Source organism: Phalacrocorax carbo, chromosome 6, assembly GCF_963921805.1.
Source record: "Phalacrocorax carbo chromosome 6, bPhaCar2.1, whole genome shotgun sequence".
NCBI classification, from domain to species: domain Eukaryota; kingdom Metazoa; phylum Chordata; class Aves; order Suliformes; family Phalacrocoracidae; genus Phalacrocorax; species Phalacrocorax carbo.
The window spans coordinates 19,285,086-19,304,405 of record NC_087518.1 but is presented as its reverse complement, the minus strand read 5'-3'; the positions used below and the strand labels follow the sequence as shown (position 1 = coordinate 19,304,405).

At 37.8% G+C, this 19,320-nt stretch overlaps 1 protein-coding gene across 3 annotated transcripts; it reads left to right on the top strand.

Moving 5' to 3' along the window:
• The first annotated feature begins 1,813 nt into the window (after positions 1-1,813).
• RFT1 (RFT1 homolog) lies at positions 1,814-18,581 on the top strand. 3 transcript variants are annotated; one of them, XM_064454041.1, is made up of 13 exons: positions 1,814-1,910; positions 2,032-2,117; positions 2,708-2,824; positions 4,575-4,764; positions 5,359-5,460; positions 6,389-6,523; positions 7,421-7,499; positions 7,777-7,827; positions 9,209-9,339; positions 10,577-10,721; positions 12,955-13,060; positions 14,381-14,630; positions 15,531-18,581. In XM_064454041.1, the coding sequence occupies exons 1-13, from the start codon at positions 1,848-1,850 to the stop codon at positions 15,693-15,695; spliced, it is 1,620 nt and encodes a 539-aa protein (XP_064310111.1). In that variant the 5' UTR covers positions 1,814-1,847; the 3' UTR covers positions 15,696-18,581. The 3 variants fall into 3 exon arrangements, with proteins under 3 accessions (XP_064310111.1, XP_064310113.1, XP_064310112.1); XM_064454043.1 differs by lacking the exons at positions 1,814-1,910; positions 2,032-2,117 and adding exons at positions 2,133-2,244; positions 3,539-3,689 and having other exon boundaries at positions 4,669-4,764; XM_064454042.1 differs by lacking the exons at positions 1,814-1,910; positions 2,032-2,117; positions 2,708-2,824 and adding an exon at positions 2,828-3,689 and having other exon boundaries at positions 4,669-4,764.
• Positions 18,582-19,320: the final 739 nt, after the last annotated feature.

The following is a 19,320-nucleotide window of genomic DNA, read 5'->3' as shown; positions in this document are numbered from 1 at the left end:
GAATTTTTGTTGGTGATCTAGCTTTTTTTAAGGTCCTGATTTAAACTTGCTGTTCGTATTCTGTCATGAAGATGTCAAAATCAAGTAGGGCTTGGATGATTTCACCAACCCCCTGCTGTGAAAACACTTTCTAACAGTGGCCGTTTGACATGAAAAGTTTGTTAACTGTAGCATTGCTACGTAAAATGTGACTTCTGAGCCAGAAGTGCCATGCTTCTGGAGGGAATGTCTGGTAAAATAGAAGGACAAAATCTTGTCATATATTGTTGCTATAAATAATAATCTGAAATAGTCTGGAATGACTGTGCTGATTTACACTCAGTCGAAAGTCTTATTTGTTTAGAAGACTTCAAGTTAGTATATGATTAAATTCAAGTACGTTACAATTAAATTGTATATTTGCTATTTGAAGGTGTTTATTTGCTGGTTGTTTGGGGTCTTAGGAATTTGTTTTGGTCTTGTTTTGGTTTTTTTTTAATACAGAATGAAGTAAGGCGCTTTATTCTTCCTGCGGTGAGGGTATCTCAGCTCAGTTTTGGCTTGTTTTCCCTAAGTCAGGGAGGACTCAGGGATTTGCCCTCAGTCTAGAAGGGGATTGGTGAAACTCACATGGAGATTTTTCAGAAATCTCTGGAAAATAGCTCTTGTCAGAAAATGCTATTTAATGTGATATCTTTTCTCATAAGCCAGCATGCAGTTTTTAGGGTTTTAGTGGAAAACCTGTTTGTGAAGCAAAAAGCTGGTGCTGACTGTTAGTTTTAGCATCTGAGCGGGCTGGAGTGCCCAGTTGTTTTGGAAGTTAACCATTCATGTCCCAAGCATTACTGAAGACAACATGTTTATCCTCTTATGTCAAGAGCAGCTGGATGAGCCCTGTTCCCTACGGGTTTGCGCCCAGGCCCCTGCCTGCCCAACACTGGGCAGGCGTGTCGATCTGCTTGAGGGTAGGAAGGCTCTGCAGAGGGATCGGGACAGGCTGGATTGATGGGCTGGGGCTAATTTTGTGAGGTTTGACAAGGCCAAGTACTGGGTCCTGCACTTGGGTCACAACAGCCCCACGCAATGCTACAGGCTTGGGGAAGTGTGGCTGGAGAGCTACCCAGCAGCTGGGCGTGTTGGTTGACAGCCAGCTGAACATGAACCAGCAGTGTGCCCAGGCGGCCAAGAAGGCCAACAGCACCCTGGCTTGTATTAGGAATAGCGTGGCCAGCAGGAGCAGGGAGGTGATTGTGCCCCTGTACTTGGCACTGGTGAGGCTGCACCTTAAATACTGTGTTCAGTTTTGGGCCCCTCACTACAAGAAGGACACTGAGATGCTGGAGCGTGTCCAGAGAAGGGCAACAAAGCTGGTGAAGGGTCTGGAGAGCAGGTCTTATGAGGACCTCCTGGGGGAACTGAGGTGGTTTAGTTTGGAGAAGAGAAAGCTAAGGCTTATTGCTCTCTACAACTACCTGAAAAAGTGAGGTGGGTGTTGGTCTCTTCTCCCAAGTTACTAGCGATAGGATGAGAGGAAGTGGCCTCAAGCTGCATCAGGGGAGGTTTAGATTGGATATTCGTTAAAATGTCTTTACTGAAAGAGTGGTCAGGCATTGGAACAGGCTGCCCAGAGAAGGTGGTGGAGTCACCATCCCTGGAGGTGTTAAAAAAAACATGTAGACATGGCACTTCAGGACATGGTGTAGGAAGCATGGTGGTGTTGGGCTGACACTTGGACTTGATGATCTTACAGTTCTTTTCTAACCTTAATGATTCTACAATTTTTTCCGCCCCGGAGGGCGGGGCGTTGCCGGCCGCCCTGACGCGATCGCGGCGCGACGGCGCCGCCATTTCCTGCCCGCAGGGAAGCGATGGCCGCGCAGGAGGTGCTCAGCCAGACCACCCGGCTGGCCTCCTCCAGCGCCGCGCTGCAGGTGCGGGGCCGCCCACGGCCGCCTCCCCGTCCCCACTCCTCCTCCTCCTCCGCGGTGCCTGGCGGGAGTCTTCCCGGCCCCACTCGGCCCGCAGGTGTTGCCCGTACGGCTTCCTTCGCAGGTGCTGTTCCGGGCGGTCACCTTCGGGCTGAACGCGTTCACTCTGCGCTACCTCTCCAGGGAGCTGATCGGCGTCGTCAACGTCAGGTGAGGGGGTGCCGCGGCCCGCGTCCCTGCCGCGCCGCTTGCCCGACGCCCGTGAGGCTTCCCGCGGAGCAGGGGTCTCCGAAGGCGCCTGCTTTGGGTGCGGGACCTCGCGTTTACGACCTGCAGGGTGCGTCGCTAATAACGCTTTGCATAACGCCGTTTGATTTACTGTTGTTTTACAGGGTTTGATCGTTGAATGTGTCCGTGTTTCTTTTTTTTGGCCTGAAGCAGAGGTGCTGCTGGCCTATTTTACACTACACCATCAGCTTGCTGAGAAAAAGCTAGATGCAGTTGTGGTTATCTGCTGTTGCTATACAACAAATTTTGCAACTGCGTCTTTAGGTTATAGTGTGCTTAAGGTATTCTTACCAGTTGAATAATCACACGTCATTACTTTCTCTCCTTTTTTAGGAGATGATGATAACTAACTTCATCGCTACGTTTTCTCTACGTACCGGTTAGACTTGTCTGTCAGGCAGTCCAGTGTAAAGACTGGCAGTGACGTTACTGCATGAAGGATTTCAGAAGTAGTATGTAATGAAATAATTTTCTCTCCTATTTTTTTTTCTTTCTCCCATCACCTCCTTTAGGCTAACTCTACTGTATTCAACAGTTGTCTTCCTAGCCAGGGAGGCATTTCGCAGAGCTTGTTTGAGTGGAAGTACAAAGCGAAACTGGACCAAAACAATTAATCTATTGTGGCTGACGTAAGATACATTTAAAAAGTTACTTCTCTAGAATTTATTTCTAATTCTTGTCTGAGAGCTCACAAAATAAGAGTGTTTTTCTACCAAGGTAATTTTTTCAGCATTGAGTATTTAGTAGCCTCAGCCATGTTTCAGGACTTATGCAGGAAGCTGGTCATGTCTGTTGCTCTAACATTTATGAACTTGAGCTCTTTTTGGAGCACGTGGGAAAGCACATCCTCAAAGGTGTTATCAGGAGCTATTTGTTCTGTCATTTAGTCTGGAGTTTCCTTTATGTTGTAGCTTTTAAAGGAAAATCCTATTGCACAAATAGGTAGTCTTTTTTTTTTTCTCCCTCTGCCTGCTCAGTCTTGCTCTTTTATTACTTTATATGTGTTTGTGAAGCTGCTGCTTTATATATTCTACCCCCCCAGCCTAATTTTTTTAAACGTCTTGAGCCTTGATGTGATTTAATGGCATGGCAACATAAATGTTTGTGTTGGGCAGGAGGGATGTGAAACAGTGAAAGGAAGGGACGGAATTAAATAAGAGGGAATAAGGACTACTACTTTCAACTGCAGTGTTGTTTATAACAGAAATTGGATAGCTTAAAGTCTATGTGAAGCTGCAGCCAGAGTGTGTTATCACATTGAAGCTCAGTGGATTTTATAACTTGTTTCTCCCTTCTGGTTCCTGGACACCTCTCTGCTACTACCTCTCTGTGAGATCTTGCAGATGGGCAGCTGCAATTAGATGGGTTGAGAAGTAAGTTGAGAAGTAGGGTGGAAAACTAGCCCTGCATGAAAAAATGGTAGTCTTCCATTGGGTCACACTACTGACTTTCCCTGGAACTGCACAGCTGTTAATTAGATCTGGCCCAGGAATGGTAAGTTGTGTGTGGTCATCCGTATCCAGGTATAAAGAAGAGGGATTGTCTCTTTCAGGGATAGGTTTAATACTAATATTTTAAATGTATTAGATCTGTTCTCTTCACTGTATTATAATCAGTTTTCTGTTACCTGACAGCCTTTCAAGTGGGCATTAAATTATAGTTAGCAATGACTGTGTGCACCTTTTTCTTTTTAAATTTTCCTCATAAAGAAGCATAACTTAAAAGGAAGATTAACTTTCTTGAAGGATCTGAAATACATCTTAGGAGCTTGATGTCAAATACCTTAGGGATCTGATAATGGGAGGGTCAAATGGATCCTGCTGCAATGATATAAAACTTTCTGCACTCTGCCAGAAGCTTCATGTTCCTAAAGCAGTGTCAAACATGTCTGCACTCCTGTGCCTAACTTGGCTTTTTAGCTACAGTCACTAATCAAAGTTGCTCTGAGCTACATACTTGTGAACTGGTATACCTCAGGTGCAGTATCTATTACAGCAATATCCACCAAAGCTTGTCTGCCAAACCCCTGGTAACCGCAAGCTATGAAAATTGCAGCAATGAGGGGTTTGCAGTATTCTGCAGGCTCATATGGGATAATTGTTCGGTCCTAGGGAACAAGAAATGCAGATAGTTGACCTTATGTTAGGTTCTTGAGTAGAAAATAGACAAGTAGGAAAAAATGTTTTCCACGTGTTGCAAAAGGATGCCTTAAAAATGTTCATTACAAAAAAAAAGTATTCTTGGTGTTGTAACAATAGAAACTAATTCCTCAGGGCTTTTTTTACTATTATGGTGGTAGGTGAGATTTAAATCTAATCTTCTTGGTTTTTTTCTGCTTAAGGAACATTTGTATTGATTTATTTTTATGTTACCTTTTAGGGTCCCTCTTGGTGTTTTTTGGTCTGTTTTCTTGGGCTTAGTCTGGCTACACTTGCTTGAAGTACCTGATCCTTCTGTGGTTCCTCATTATCAGGCTGGTGTAGTGGCATTTGGTCTTTCTGCAATTATTGAACTTCTGGGAGAACCGTTCTGGGTGTTAGCACAAGCTCATTTGTTTGTGAGACTTAAGGTTGGTAAGGTACATGGGGTATGTGTGTATGAATTATCTTTCTCCGTTAAAAAGAACAGATTCCTGAACTAGATCTTTGTATATTCTAGCATATCAAAAAACCCCTCAACCTGTGTGTGCTGTTTAGTACTGTGACATAGTTGTAACATAGATATGAATTTGTGCCCATTGAAACAAGAGTGTTGGCTTATTTAGAAATTATCACCTTGGTGATCATTAAATACTTAATTGTGAGGTTTTAATTGGAGGGAGAGGCACACAGCTTCCATAATTTTGCATTTAGATTGATAGTTGGCATGAAGTTGTAAAACAGCAATTGAGAACATGATTGTCTCAAGTAAAATTTTCTCCCTGAAGTCTTGTACAAAGGACTAGAAGAGTGCAACGGAGGAATTTTGAAATGCAAGAATCGAAAATTTATGGAGAAGTTAAAATCCAGGATGGCCAACCTGGCAGAAAGAAACTGTGATAGTCACACCAACTTTGAAAGTCTTATATTCCGACATAAATTCTGTCTGTGAAACTAATGTATTTTAAGTTTGTGTATGTGGTTAAGTTGGCAGACGACAAACCTCTGTTTTCCCTTTCTTATAGGTAATTGCTGAGAGCCTTTCAGTAGTATCAAAATGCATTTTGACAGTTATTTTAGTAGTTCTTTATCCTCAATGGGGCCTTTACATTTTTTCCTTGGCTCAGGTAAGTTTTCTGTGTTCTCTTTTCCTGTAAATTCTTGATTCATATGAAGTTTTATTTGCTGCTGCCTTTGACATTTAGCCTGCTAAATAACTTGGAGGAAGTGAGAGAAAATGCTCCTGGGAAGTTTAAGATTTAGCACTTGTATTTACTATTTTCCTGATACTCGTTGTTGACTTGGAACTTCGACCCCTATCAGTTTAATGGATGTACAAGAAAGCACCTTGCTCTGTCTGTGAGGGCATGTTTTGCAAATGAGGTTGTGTTATTCTGTATAAGCTTTATGTTAACTCTTCTTAATCAGTTATACATTCTAAGGCTTGAAGACTATTCACCACCTGGCTTCAGTGTTAATGTTAGACTTTGGATTTTACTGTGTAGAAGATTATAATAGCATGTAATTTTATCAACTTATCAGAAGGTGCAAATCATGTGTAACACGTACTCGGATGAGAACTTTTTCTTTACTACAATGAGGAATGGATTATATTGGCACCTGAAAAATAGGGTTGTCACCTGTGCAGTGTCAGTTTACCTAGAAATGAAAATGTGATCCACCTCATGTGGACATCTGGTTATTTTTTTGTAGTGGCTGCAGTAGATAGCCTGTAACTGGTCAAAGAAAGAGATGTAAATGGTAGCTACTCTGCCAACTTGTCTTTTGATGAGTGAATAATTGCTTTATAAATGGACTTTAAATAATCATTCTAAAAATGCTGAATAGAACATGAAAGTTTGCAGAGAGCTATGGTAACCTACAGATTAAAAAAAAATCAGTAGCATTCCTGGGGGCTTAAAGTTTTTCCCTAGTTTAAAATTTGACAGGAACAAGGACTATTTACTATATTTTGTTCTCACTTAATTTTGAATTTTAGCATGTAATTCTGCGTATCACTGGTTGTTTTTCTTCTCTCCTTCCCTATCTTTCCAGCTTTTATATGTCAGTGTTCTGGTAATGTGCTATGTAATTTATTTTGTGATGTTTTTGGGGTCTCCTGAAGCAACAAAGAAGTCATTTCCAGTTGTTAGAATGAAAGCACTATTACCTAGCTTGGTGGAAGATGAGGTAGGTTGCACAGTTCATTTCTTGATTTTAAGTTTTTCTTGAGAGTGCTTTGAAAATTAGTTTGAGATAGTGGAGTTTTATTGAGTGATTTTGAGGATATCCCTGCACTGTAGGAGGTATGACTAATTAAAAAAAAGTACTTACAACTTCTGTATCAGTAAAATCCTTCTCAGAAAAATGTGAAATTTGACCTCATTATTATGGGCTTGTTGCTGACTTTTCTTTTAGTATCTTTGCACAAACCGTTAACTGGAGATAGAACATCTGCAGTGTGCAGGGGAATGACCGGGTATCATTGCCTCTGAGGCAGGAAAGAAACCAGAACCATTTTACCATGGATTTTGGTACTTGGACTTTCCCACAATATAAACATGGTGGCACAGAGCATCCTACAGATACCTGCTTACTTCTGATGTCCTCTCAATAGAAAATGAGTCAAGAAAAAAATGAAAAGAGACTGTGAGGAAGAAGACATTTTGAAAAAGATTTGCAGATAGAAAAGAAAGGCGGTTCTTGGTTGCAAGACTTGCAGGGACAGTTTTAAGAGCAGTAAACACTTTCACCTACAGTGAAGGTGAAAGTTGTGTTGGCATGCTAAACAGCATAAGGTTTGTTCCCCCCCGTCTCAAACTTTGAATAGTATTTTCTGTAGAAAGCTTGTTTGGGTACTTAATCTGCAACAACAGTAATTTTCAGCAAGGGAAAAAGTCTTTGCCAGAGTGATAGCGGTGCTTGAATTGAGCAATATTTTAGATTAGCTCTTAGTAGCTATGACATTGTGTGGTTTTCTCATCAGTACAGTTAGAGGTAGCCTGGAGTATTTTACTGGCTTTGTATTTTATATTTCTACTCTGTAGTTTCAATCACGTTTATTACATTTCTGTTCTTTTTTTGCAGACCTTTGTTAACTGGAAGGAAGCACGATTGACTTGGAGTTTCTTCCAACAATCCTTCTTGAAACAGATTTTGACAGAAGGTGAGGCTTGATGTATAGTGGTGATGGAGAAGGGCTAGTGAATACTGTTTATAAAATTGACTTAAAGCTTGAGAAAGCTGGCAGGGGGTGTGGGCATGCAACTTTCAGAGATTGTTGCCAGCAGATGTTACGAACCTGAATGAAGTTTTCAAGTATTCTGAACTAGGTGCTGTCCCGTTTGACTTTGTCTCTTGAATATTTAATGTTGGAAGTGCCTGAACAAGTATTGGGAAAGATGTAGGGACTTGCTCTTAAGTTCTTTATTTTGAACTTACAGGTGAACGATATGTGATGACTTTTTTGAACGTGTTAAATTTTGGAGATCAGGGTAAGTGTGATGGTGTTGTGGAATGGTGGCGCAGTTTCCTTAGTCACTGCTCTTTAGATGGTTCTGAAAATGACTTAAAGTATTTGAAGATAACTTGAAAGTCTGAGAAGATTTCAAAGCCTTTGTCACTTTGTGGTACATTTCGGAGAATGATTGATACTGATATAGGTAGAGAAAAGAATTTAAGATCCTGGATTTTAATTATATTCTTTGGTTCAAAACTTTCCAATTGGATATGCAGTACCATGTATCTATATTTTTTTTCCTAAGAAGAAATTAGTTCTTATCTGATGTGTTACAGTTGTCTGTCTCCAGGTTTTGTAATTCTGCTTTCCTGCTGTTTTCTGTCTTCGTTTTGAATCTGTGTTAGCTGTTAAGGCAAGAACATCATTGTTCAAAGCATTGCATCTCAAAACTGTTCTGTAATAGAATTCAGCACGGTTACACAGTAATGTATGGCAGTAGCCATTCAGATAACTGAGTTGGCAGCACACTGGGTCTATAAAGACCAAGCTATCAAGCTTGGGGAAGGAAAATAGGCTGTAATTGTTGGCCCACTGTTAGAAGTTTCTTGGCTAGTTTGAATTACTTTTAATTGCTGGCAGTAGTACGTTCCCCCATAAATACTGAGTATATGTGCTTGCCACCATTAATTGCGGCTGCTTCTGATCCTCCTCCCCTGCAGAACAATTGAGCTGCCTCTTACTTGAAGGGTCTTTAAAAGAGCAAACTCAAAATGCCTGTACTCTCAAACTGCTGAGAAACGTTGGTTCCAAGACCTATGAAATCAGCCAGAACATTATTCTATTATTTCACTGTGAATATGTAAAGCACTTATGCATATGCCTGACTTCATATTCTCTCAATGACTGTACTCTGTGTGTATATAAATACACATGTAGATGTCTTAGCAGATTTGGAGCAGTGTTTTGCTGAGGATGGAGTACTGGTAAAATGTCACATAGGATTGCTCTTTCACTTCAGTGAAAGTAAAAAGAAAAAAATCTCACACTAAAAATAGATATGTTTCTCTTCTCCTGTATCAGTAGATCTTTACATTCCTGTTCACATTCAGTGAAATTCATCAGGATCTTTTAACTACTTCTACAGTAAGAATTTTAAAGGTGGTTTGATGATGTTAATAGATAGTTGATGCTTTTGTCCATCTAGCTTTGCCATCTATGAGCAAGCCTTGTAATTTTGAGCTGTGGTTGCTGTGACTGTCAGAATTTTTAAGGAAGACTGCTTTAATGTTGCACTAAGTTCCACTTGTTTTCTCTCTGGTGGAAATGTTAGATTAGAATTCATGTCATTGTTAAAGACTTGGAATTAAATGCACCTAAAAAATTACAGGTTGCTGCTATGTTTGGTTTTTTTTAAGGTGTGTATGATATCGTGAATAACCTTGGTTCACTGGTTGCCCGGTTTATCTTTTTGCCTATTGAGGAGAGTTTTTATGTCTTTTTTGCTAAAGTGTTGGAAAGAGGGAAGAAGGTAAAGGATCAGAAGCAGGTATGTTTATTTTGGATTAATTACAGGTCAAATGCTCGCTTTTATGTTACAGATAAATTGCATCACAGAAGTGTGACTGATCGAAGCATGTTGAAATTTGAGTATAAAGGCTGTTAAAATTGAGAAGTTTAAATGGATAACAAAAATGTCCAGTGAGGCTAGACTAAAAAGAAAAGAAAATAGGTAAAATGCTAATGAAATAGAAATTAAGATACTGAGTGGCATAATCCTGCCTTGTTTTATAACTGAAGTTAACATCATCTGCTTCAAACAGTGTGATGTAAACCCTAGTGTACCATGTATTTCCAAATATACTTGGGCAATTATTTAAATCATGAAAGCATGCTATTTCTAGCAAATAAATGCTGTCTGAAAATATTTGACTTACTTGAAAATATAAGTAGCTGTTAAGTATTAAACAATAATGTTTCCAGAGAGTAGAGTTTTGGGAAGAAAACTGTACTTTTCTTGAGCTTCTGAATTGTATGTGGAGTATCAATGGTTAAACAAACAAGAGCTTTGTTCCACCAAGTAACATTCTTGCATTCTCTAGGTAAGAAATTCTTTATCAGTCATGAAAGTCAACCTGGACTTTTGCCTGATACTATGACAACTTCTTGCAGTATTCCTGCTACTTGCATCATAGCATGCAGTTAAACAAATTCCATGCTTCAGGTCACTGGTAGGCTAAGAAAGATATATGTATATTTTATACATAGTGTACCTGATACATACAGCTGGTGAAACGGTTATGACTTCTCACTGTAGGTACTGAAATTACATTACTTTACAAGAATTTCAGGAATGCTTCTTGTAATGAGGTGGTAGAACTGACAAGTTGTTTGTTTGAGTGGCAAATGCTGTAGTCCTATTCAACAATAGAAGTCTGACCTTCCTGCTGATTCAGGCTGTGGCCTTGGGCAGATGCCATGTTCTTCTTTGCCATTTACTAATTATTAAACAGGTGCAAGTGCTGTTTGCCCATTTCCTTTAACAGACATGTTCATGGCTAATATTTGTGCAGAATTTGTAATGTGTAAAATGTAAAATGGAATAATAAATATATAAAACTTGTTGGAAGTTAAGACCATGTGCATGGATAATTCAGTAACAAAGAATACATTTCGTACCTTTTTACACTGTGCAAACTGATTTTTTTTCTGTAAAATAGGTTTTCTCCATGAAGATAACTAGTATATTGACTCTGATTCATGTAATTGACTACAATTTTTTTCAGGACGATGTTGCTATGGCTGCAAATGTATTAGAATTGCTGTTGAAACTTGTGCTTCTGATTGGCCTTACCATCACGGTTTTTGGTTATGCCTATTCTCAGCTGGCTTTGGATATTTATGGAGGCTCAATGCTCAGTGCTGGAGCAGGTAAAGATTTATAGAACTGGCAAAGAACCCGTTCTTTAAAAGAGAAACTGCACATATTATGAATTTTGGGGTAAATCAGCAGATTTTTTTTATGTAAAACTTCTATTGAAATCAGTGACTGAGTTTGTCTGAATCCAGAACGTGTGCCTTTGTAATATCTTTAATGTGTAGTCACCTTAAACTAAAATATACTGAGGAGTTCTAAACAACTATGGTCAGGGTTGGGGCTCTACCTTCCTGCAATTTCACATTGTTGGAAGAGAACATTTTAGAGGATTGTTTGACAACTCCATGATGTAAAATTGTTAACTCTGTTTAAAAGAAGGACACGCCCCCCTCAACCCCCATACAACAAACTGGAACCAAAGAATGCATAGTTCCATCGAAAATTACCTTTTTTAAAATATAAATAGTGCTAAACCACATAATGGTAACAATCTTGCTACAGTTGTACATATTGAGGGGTAATTTTTACAAATCTGCCACAGGAGCGGTCAAGGAATTCGTAGGTCACCTAGGATTTCCAGGAGAGGAAAATTTACTTCCTTAAACTCCAGGCTACAATTTGTGTTTATGTTTTTCTTGGCTTCTTTCAGTGGTTTTTCAGTTGACCTGCAGTAGCTCCTGCTAGAAAAAACAGTCTGTCTTTGGTAGGTGAGCCCTGTGTAATGTCTTGGTTCCTAACAGATCTATCTTGGGTGAAGATCTGTGAGTTCCTCAGAGGAGCTTTTTTGTTGCATTTCTGTCTGGAAATTTTGCCTGTGTGCCATTGTGGGAGAGTTCTAGCTTGAATTTTGCACTTCACATCTGTTATAATGATGAGAAAGTTACAGGGCAAATAAAAGCATGTGACAGTATATTGTCTTGAAGACAGTTGCGCCTGTCAGAGTTCTGCACCTTCAAACCATAATCTTGGAATATTGTTTATTGGGTATTAAAATTAATTGCAATTATCTTATTCAGTGTTAAGATCATTTGATATATTCTAACCCCATGGACACTTTTCTGTTTCTTAAATGTTAAGCATTTAAATATTTTTTTCTTTAGACTCTTGCATGTTATTTGGAAGCTGGTGCTTGATTTGTATGGTGATTTTAAGGAAAACCCTGTGTCTGCATAACTAAGAAAAAATGTTAATAACTTTTGCTGCTTGTTTTGAGTTGTCTTGCTACTGGTTCTGCCGGATTTGTTTCTAATTTTGAAAGCAAATGTGAAAGATTGTCATTCTGGACCCTGGCAGCCAACTTTTTGTGAAGAAAATGTTTTCTGTTCCTCTTCCTCTTCAAGAATGAGTGTCTGGGCCTGATACTTTAGACATGCTTACTTGACTGAAAATGGCTATGTTTAGGAATATGGATGGAAGTCAAATGACTCACAAGTACTTTTATTTTTAACCTAATGATAATGTGTGAAATGAATTGTAGTGCATGTGTATTGACTTATTTGATCAGATATTCATGGATGTATTAATTTGGATTTTTTTTATTTCCGAGTGCTCTATTATAATATTTTATGCAAACTTGAAGATAAAGTCTTCAGCTCTGCCCCATGTCTGTAGTATATTTGCTGCTCACTGGGGAGTTGTTCTTCAGAAATGAAACAGGAGGAGACTTGGTAATATGAGCTACATTGTTGCCATCAAGGAGTGTTCATGGATGCACCCTAACCTGTTAAAAAGCGTGGGATTTTTTTCCCAGTGTTATAATTTCTAAAGGGCAAGAAAAAGATCAAGGTCTAAATGCAGAATTTTGAAGTCATGTATAAATTTTCTGACCCATAAAAATCTGAATATAATTTTTCATCTAGCACAGTTTTGAATGTATTGAACAGCCTGTTTTTCTTACTGTTGTGTTCAAAGTACACATTTTTATTACTTTTAGTACCTCATAATGACTGTTGGATTAATTTCCACACATTTCTGTACAATAGGTGGTTTGGGTTACGATAAGTATTTATTTTTAATTAGGAAATCCCTTTTAATAAAATACTTTTTTGATGGATGTCTTTTCTGTTACAGTTACAACTGTTGCTATTGTTGTATGCTCCGAGTTTTTGTTTTTATTTTGCTGTGTTTATTTGTGTTCTTGTCAAGATATCTAGATGGGAAACTTGTTCAAATGAACTTAAGTTTCCATTGTTAGGGATAACATTACAACTCTTACCTCTTATTGTAAAAAGAACACAGTTTTAGAAAAGAAATAATAATCTACTTATTCTAATGTGTTTCTTTTAGGTCCAGATCTCCTCCGATGTTACTCTTTGTACGTCCTATTTCTTGCTATCAATGGAGTAACAGAATGTTTTACGTTTGCTTTGATGTGCAAAGAGGAAGTAGACAGGTAGGAAATAGTGTCCCCAGAATATTCCTGTAATTAATCTGCTTATGGTTTGATTGGAGTTCAGTATGTAAACCGAACAATTGTTCTGCATGGATATATGCTTGGAATTTTTTTTTGCCAAAGAGCAAATATTTTCTGCAGTCACCTTAAGAACTATTTTCCTTGTCTCCAGAACGAGGTGAAACAGATGGGCAAGCAGATATATACTACTTTTCTTTTTTACATGCTTGTATTGATAAACATTGATCTTAAAAATCTATGTGTAAGGACCTTAGAGAATGGTGCATTTGGAGTCACCATTAAAATATCTTGCCCCACTGAAAAGCAACTCATTTAGCTGTCTGCATGCAGGTTTAGATGCAGAAGCTTTAGCAAGTGTTTAAATGTTTGAGTTAAAAGGTCAGAAATAAAGATTGTTATATTAGCTTTTGGTACATCACTGACTGGAAAAGTAATTTAAATGTGAAGTCTTGTTTTCTGTACATATGCACTTGAAATTATAGTTTTTAAGTAAGACTATCACTTCAAACTCATTAAAATTTTGCAACTGTTAAAAATTTTCATGTACGGTTACTGTATATCAAGTACGCTTCTGAATGGTCTAAGTTGTGGGTCTGAATTCAGTGGTTTATCCGCTTTAGGAGGTTGGACTAGATGACTTCCTCAGATCCCCTCTAGTCTGGATTGTTTCATGATTCTTTGTTCAGATGCTGTTGTTGACTTTGAAGCCTGTTTGCCTTCCCAGTGCTACCGTCAAGCTTTTTCACTTGTGTAGTGGCTGTCCCTTAGAAGACCTTTCCAAATTAATTTCAATCAAGTCTGCTTTCCACAGCCAAAGTAGTATCTTTTTAGACTTAGTAAGGGCTGCTTTCATGACCCCCTTTAAAGTGTGAACTTGTTTTCAAAGCTACTGTTAGGAGCAGAAGGTAAATGAAGCTTCACCTGTGTTGAACAGTTTTTCTTCAATACATATTTAAAATTAAACAGCAAAAAAATCCACAAGTTTTTACATTACTAATCATGGCTACTAAATTTGACTTTCTGAAATGAGTATACAGCTGATTAGTAAGACAGAATTTCCTTCACAGAATGTGGTTCTTGGTTTAATTTGTTTGATGTATTTTCCGTTCTTCCAGTGAATTTTTTGTTAGCATCTTGGTTCTCAAATTTATCTTGTTCCATTAGAAGATGGTAGGATGATTTCTGTTTCTCATTTTGGAAAACAAACTGCTATTTCTAGTAAATACTAGTAGATTTCTAGTAAATACTAGTAAATACTATAACTGTGTATGTTGTTAAATTGTTTCTTTTTTTTCCTAGGTACAATTTTGTTATGCTGGCCTTGTCCTTCACATTTCTGTTTATCTCTTATTTCTTGACCCACTGGCATGGCAGTATAGGCTTTATCCTTGCCAACTGCTTTAACATGGGTATTCGAATAGCTCACAGCATCCACTGTATCTATGATTACTTCAAAGAAAGCACTTACAGACCTTTGACAGGCTTGCTTCCCTCACCATTTTTGGTACTTGTTTATATCATAAGTGGAGTAACCACTGGTTTCTCAGAGGTAAGCATCTTTCTCAGATTTTGCTTTTACTTTGAAAGTTAGTGTCAAATGACTTCTGTGTCCACAAGCAGAGAAATACCATTAGCAAAAAAGGCTGATGAGGACAGGCTGGAAGGCTTCCATTACAGGCAAAGCAAGATACAATATTAAGAGATTTTATCTTTGATACGAAGTTATCTCTGCTTCCTGTAGAATGTGTATCTGATAAGTAAAATAAAATTTAACACATTTCTGCTGTCTGTAGATAAATCCATATCCTTAGTTCTTAATAATAATTGAAATTTGGCAGTAGCACAAAGAAACTCTTATTAGAAGTTCTGTAATAAAAAGTGATAGAGGAAAAGCAAGTAAAACAAGAGTGGAAACAAAAATTGCCAAGAGCATATTTATCATATTTATTCAGACTACAGGGTGGTAATTGTGCTGGCTCATTAGTACGGAGATGGTAGCATTTCAATGTATAGAAATTTGACAGATTGAAAATCCATTATGCCTTAGAAAGGAGAGCTTTATATTTTTGAATGGGATATTTACAGTGGGGTTCTGTTAGAAAATAGGCTAACACATTGCTGCAAAGTAGCAGGCTTGTGTGATAGCACCAGCAGAGTTTTCCTAATCTCAATTAACTTATTTCTGCATGCCAGGTAATAATAGCTTCCACATTAACCAGGTATCTCCTGAATGCTTCTTTCTTTGCTGATGGAATTTTCTTAAGAAATCAAGTGCTGTGACTACTAAAGATGATTTACTTTAGGATCAGTGCTTGTTACAAAACTGCACTCAGCTTGATGGTGGTGTTCGCATGGTCAAGAGATGTGTTGGACCTTATTTTTTATTGAGACAGTATATCTATTTTGTGCTGACTAGTTTTCCTGCAATTGCTTGTTTCCTTTATTGTAGGTATTCTTCTGCTGCGATAAGGGTTGGATGGCAAGGCTGATTCACATCAGCATGGGGGCTCTGTGCTTTGCAGCAACCATCGTTACTGTGTTCTGCACAGAGACCAAGCTGATCCACTTTGTCAGAAGCCAGTTCCTCTCCCAGTATATGAAGAAAGGAACATGAAATGCTTGTGTGCAGCACAGTTCTTGTACATGCTTGCAGGAAAGGGGTGCATTTTTTGCGTAAGATCTGTATGGAAAAAAAGATGTCCATGTGTGTTTGATGGAAGCATTGATATTGGAGTGGCAATGTAAAAGGTTGCCAACTGAATACTACTTTGTGTTCTAAACCAGTCAGTACAGTGAAAGAGAGCTGAGTAATTCTCCCTGTGTGCATCATCCTTTTCTTAGCTTTTCTTCAGACAGCCTCTTTGGTAATGAATGAAAGTCTAAGATACACCCTTCTGACGTAACCTAATTGACAGAGTTAATGCAGAGAGCTCCCATTCTTACCAATGGGAGCACATGTATGAAGGCATCATGTGGCTTACATCTTAAGGTGTAATTGAGAGTGCCCTTATTTGGCATGGTGGGCCGCTTAACTAGTTAGAAAATAAATAGCCTGACAAAAAAGCCCAGCAAAACCCACAAAACAAAAAAAAGCTGAAGAAAACAGTAGAGCAAGGACCAATAGCAATATAACTTACTGAAGTAGAACATAATGCAGTGTAGGGAGATTGAGTTGTCAGTGTTTTAAAGTATAAAACACTGAACAATATTCTGATGTTTACAAGTAAATTGATGGAATACACAGCAAGTGTTCATGCTATGTAAGATTATTTCATTCAGCATATCATTAATTTATAAGGGTATTGATTAACTTGTAAAAAATACTCCGAAGCCTTAGCTAAAACAAAAAAGGACTTTTGAGCACTGTTTTACAGTAGGTGTCAAGTAAAATCACACTGACGCTGAATTTCCAGAAGGTTAATCATAAATCTTCTTACTTTCACTCCATTATGTTTTGGTTTTATCTGAGATTTTAAATGCCAGCACGAACAAATTTGTCTCAATAAAATTATGTTATCTTATCTGTGAAATTAAATGTTAAATATATTCAATAAGCTTGCTTTCAAGGATTTACGCACATTGCAACTTTCATTATTGGATAGCAAATACTGCATTTTGTTACAACCAGTTTTCCTCATGTCTTGTTCCTATACTTGTTCAGTCTTAACCTTTGTATTGATTTTTTTAAATTGTTGGAAATTTGGAGATTCAGAAGTTGTAAAATTAGATATTAGGCTGCTGTTTTAGGTTCGCTAATGGTGTATTTATTGCTGGTCTAAATTGGCAGTTTCAGAACGTACAAGTGGCAGGCTTATAATGACCAGTATCCCCTTTGCCGTGATTGGATGGACCAAAAAATGTCGAGCGATGAAAAATGTGTTCAGACATGTACAGTTGAAAGCTTTTAGTTTAATTATGTAGCAGTTCCTCAGATCCTCAGACTGCTTAAAAAATTACTTCACTGTAATGGCATTGTGGAGTTCATCCTGGTAACCAGAGCTCAGAGTGAAATGCTTCCTGGTATTGGTGTCTTCAGTTTGGTACTGTTAGAAACACTTTCTAAACTCTGGTAATTTTCACTTGGCAAATATCACCAGAGATACTTTGTATGAGAATTTGGTGATTGAAAAATTATCAGAGAAGCCAAAATGTAACAATGGAAGGTGCACTTCCTCAGCTAAAGGCAGTGTCTCCATTGCACGGCTGGAAGGTAGTAGAGAGTGAGTCGCTGATTCTTCTGAAGTTGTTATGAAGTCTATAAAAATCAAACTCCACATTATTCTGTCCTGTTAAGTGAGTTTGGTAGTTCTGTGCCTTTTAAATTTTTCTCTTTTCAGTTTTCATGCAACTTTTCAATCTCATTTCCATCAGGTATGGAGTTTGTTATGAAGTACAGCTCCATATATCGTAGAGGGTTGAAACTTCTTTATTATAAATTGTCAATGCATACAGTTTCTTTTTCATTACTTGTTCATAATTAAAAACCAAACAAGACAGTTGAATTTACAGACTCTTTTTTAGGGTCTGTCTTTTTCTGCATGAGTTTGGGATCTTGCTTTGGGAATATCTCAAGCTCTACAGGGAATTTTAACTAATTATTGGAATGAGTAATTTTGTATAGCCTGCACTTAAAGTGCTTTGGAGATTGGAGAACTTTTCCTACAAAATGAGCTTGAAGTCATCCTGTCTTGTCTACTCTTGTGATCCCAGCTGTACAGTGATACTACTTCTGCTGCTGGTATCATCATAAATAGGGCATTGTGAGGTCTCACTGTTCAAATAGTGGGCTGTCTAGGCTCATAAATCTTTTTTAATATAAATGCTATGTATACATTTAAAGAAAAGGTACATTTTAAAACTAATTAGTTTGATTTCATATTGTAAAGTCTTATAATACCTCCTGCATCTCAACAAGTGAAAATGCATTTTCATATGAATCAGGAAGACATTTGAGGTGGCTCATTTGCAAATTAACTATACATTTCTCTTTTAAACTTGATCTGTAAGCATTTTAGTAATGGCTTGGTTTGGGTGTTTTTTAATGTGGCAGGAAACTGCAAGGAGGGTCAGGAAGTATAGATCTATGAAGCTGTCTCCTGGTGTCTTGTTTATCTGTGTGATCCTTAATGTGAAAGCTGTTAATGGCTTTATTGATAAAGAAGCAAACTGGCAGATTTGGGGACAAAATTGAGACTGAACTTGACCAAATTTCCCTTTTGACTGCAGTTCTCTCAGTCTGTCAAAGGCACAGTGGGATGCTTGTCTACAAATTCCATTAAGCTATTTTGCAGTGTTTTGCTGAAATCCTTTAGTTTAAGCCAAAAGAGACTTAAAACTGTTTCTTGTTGGAGAAAACATTATACTTTCATACATCATGTGATGTGGGTTTTTAAAAAATACTTGGATGAATGACATTCAAAAAACTGTAAGATAAAATGGTTATATAATAGGATAATATAAAATAAAAATTATTTCCCTTACATTTTGTTTTTGTCTTCCAGTTGCAGGCTTATTGGAGTCTTATTTGTATCTTTGGTATGGTTGATGCTTAAATTTGCTGGGATTTTCTAGGGTCTTTTATGTCTAAATTAATTTATCAACCTAGAAACTTATACACCATTTCCTAACACACATTGATAACTTACTCTAGTATTTTTGTGAGAAGTGACATGGTTATCGTTACTTTTTTCCCCTCTTTGTTTTTGTCAAAATGTATGTTTGTATGGATTGGAATTACCCAAGTTTCTTTGTTTGCTTTTAAACAATGTGGTGTTGTGATAACTTTTTAAGTGGCCAGGATTAAATGTGATATTTAATGAAGTTTGTTAGCTCAATTATGCTGCAACTGGCAATACTGTTGTTAGGTACTAACCTATTAACCATTTGTTCTTTTCTAGTATTGTAAATATTTTATTTGTAATGAAGTAGGGTGGGGGAGCATGTGTGCTTTAATTTTCTTCTTTTTTTTTTTTTATTAGGACTAGAAATCAGTAGTTAAAGCTTTACCTTAATGGTTAATCTGCTTTAGTAGGCATGAAAGGTAATAGATATCAGCTTGAATGTTGACCACAGTTTAGCACCCATAAGAGGTGTTAACTTGTTAGTTGGTATGAAGGATTGCCTGATTGTGAGTACCTTGAGGTCAGCTAGTCCTAACTTCCTGGCTTCCAGATAGTGCTTAAATCTAAACTTTGAAATTATTTTTGTGGATTTTATATTTCTTGCTGTCTCAACATCAT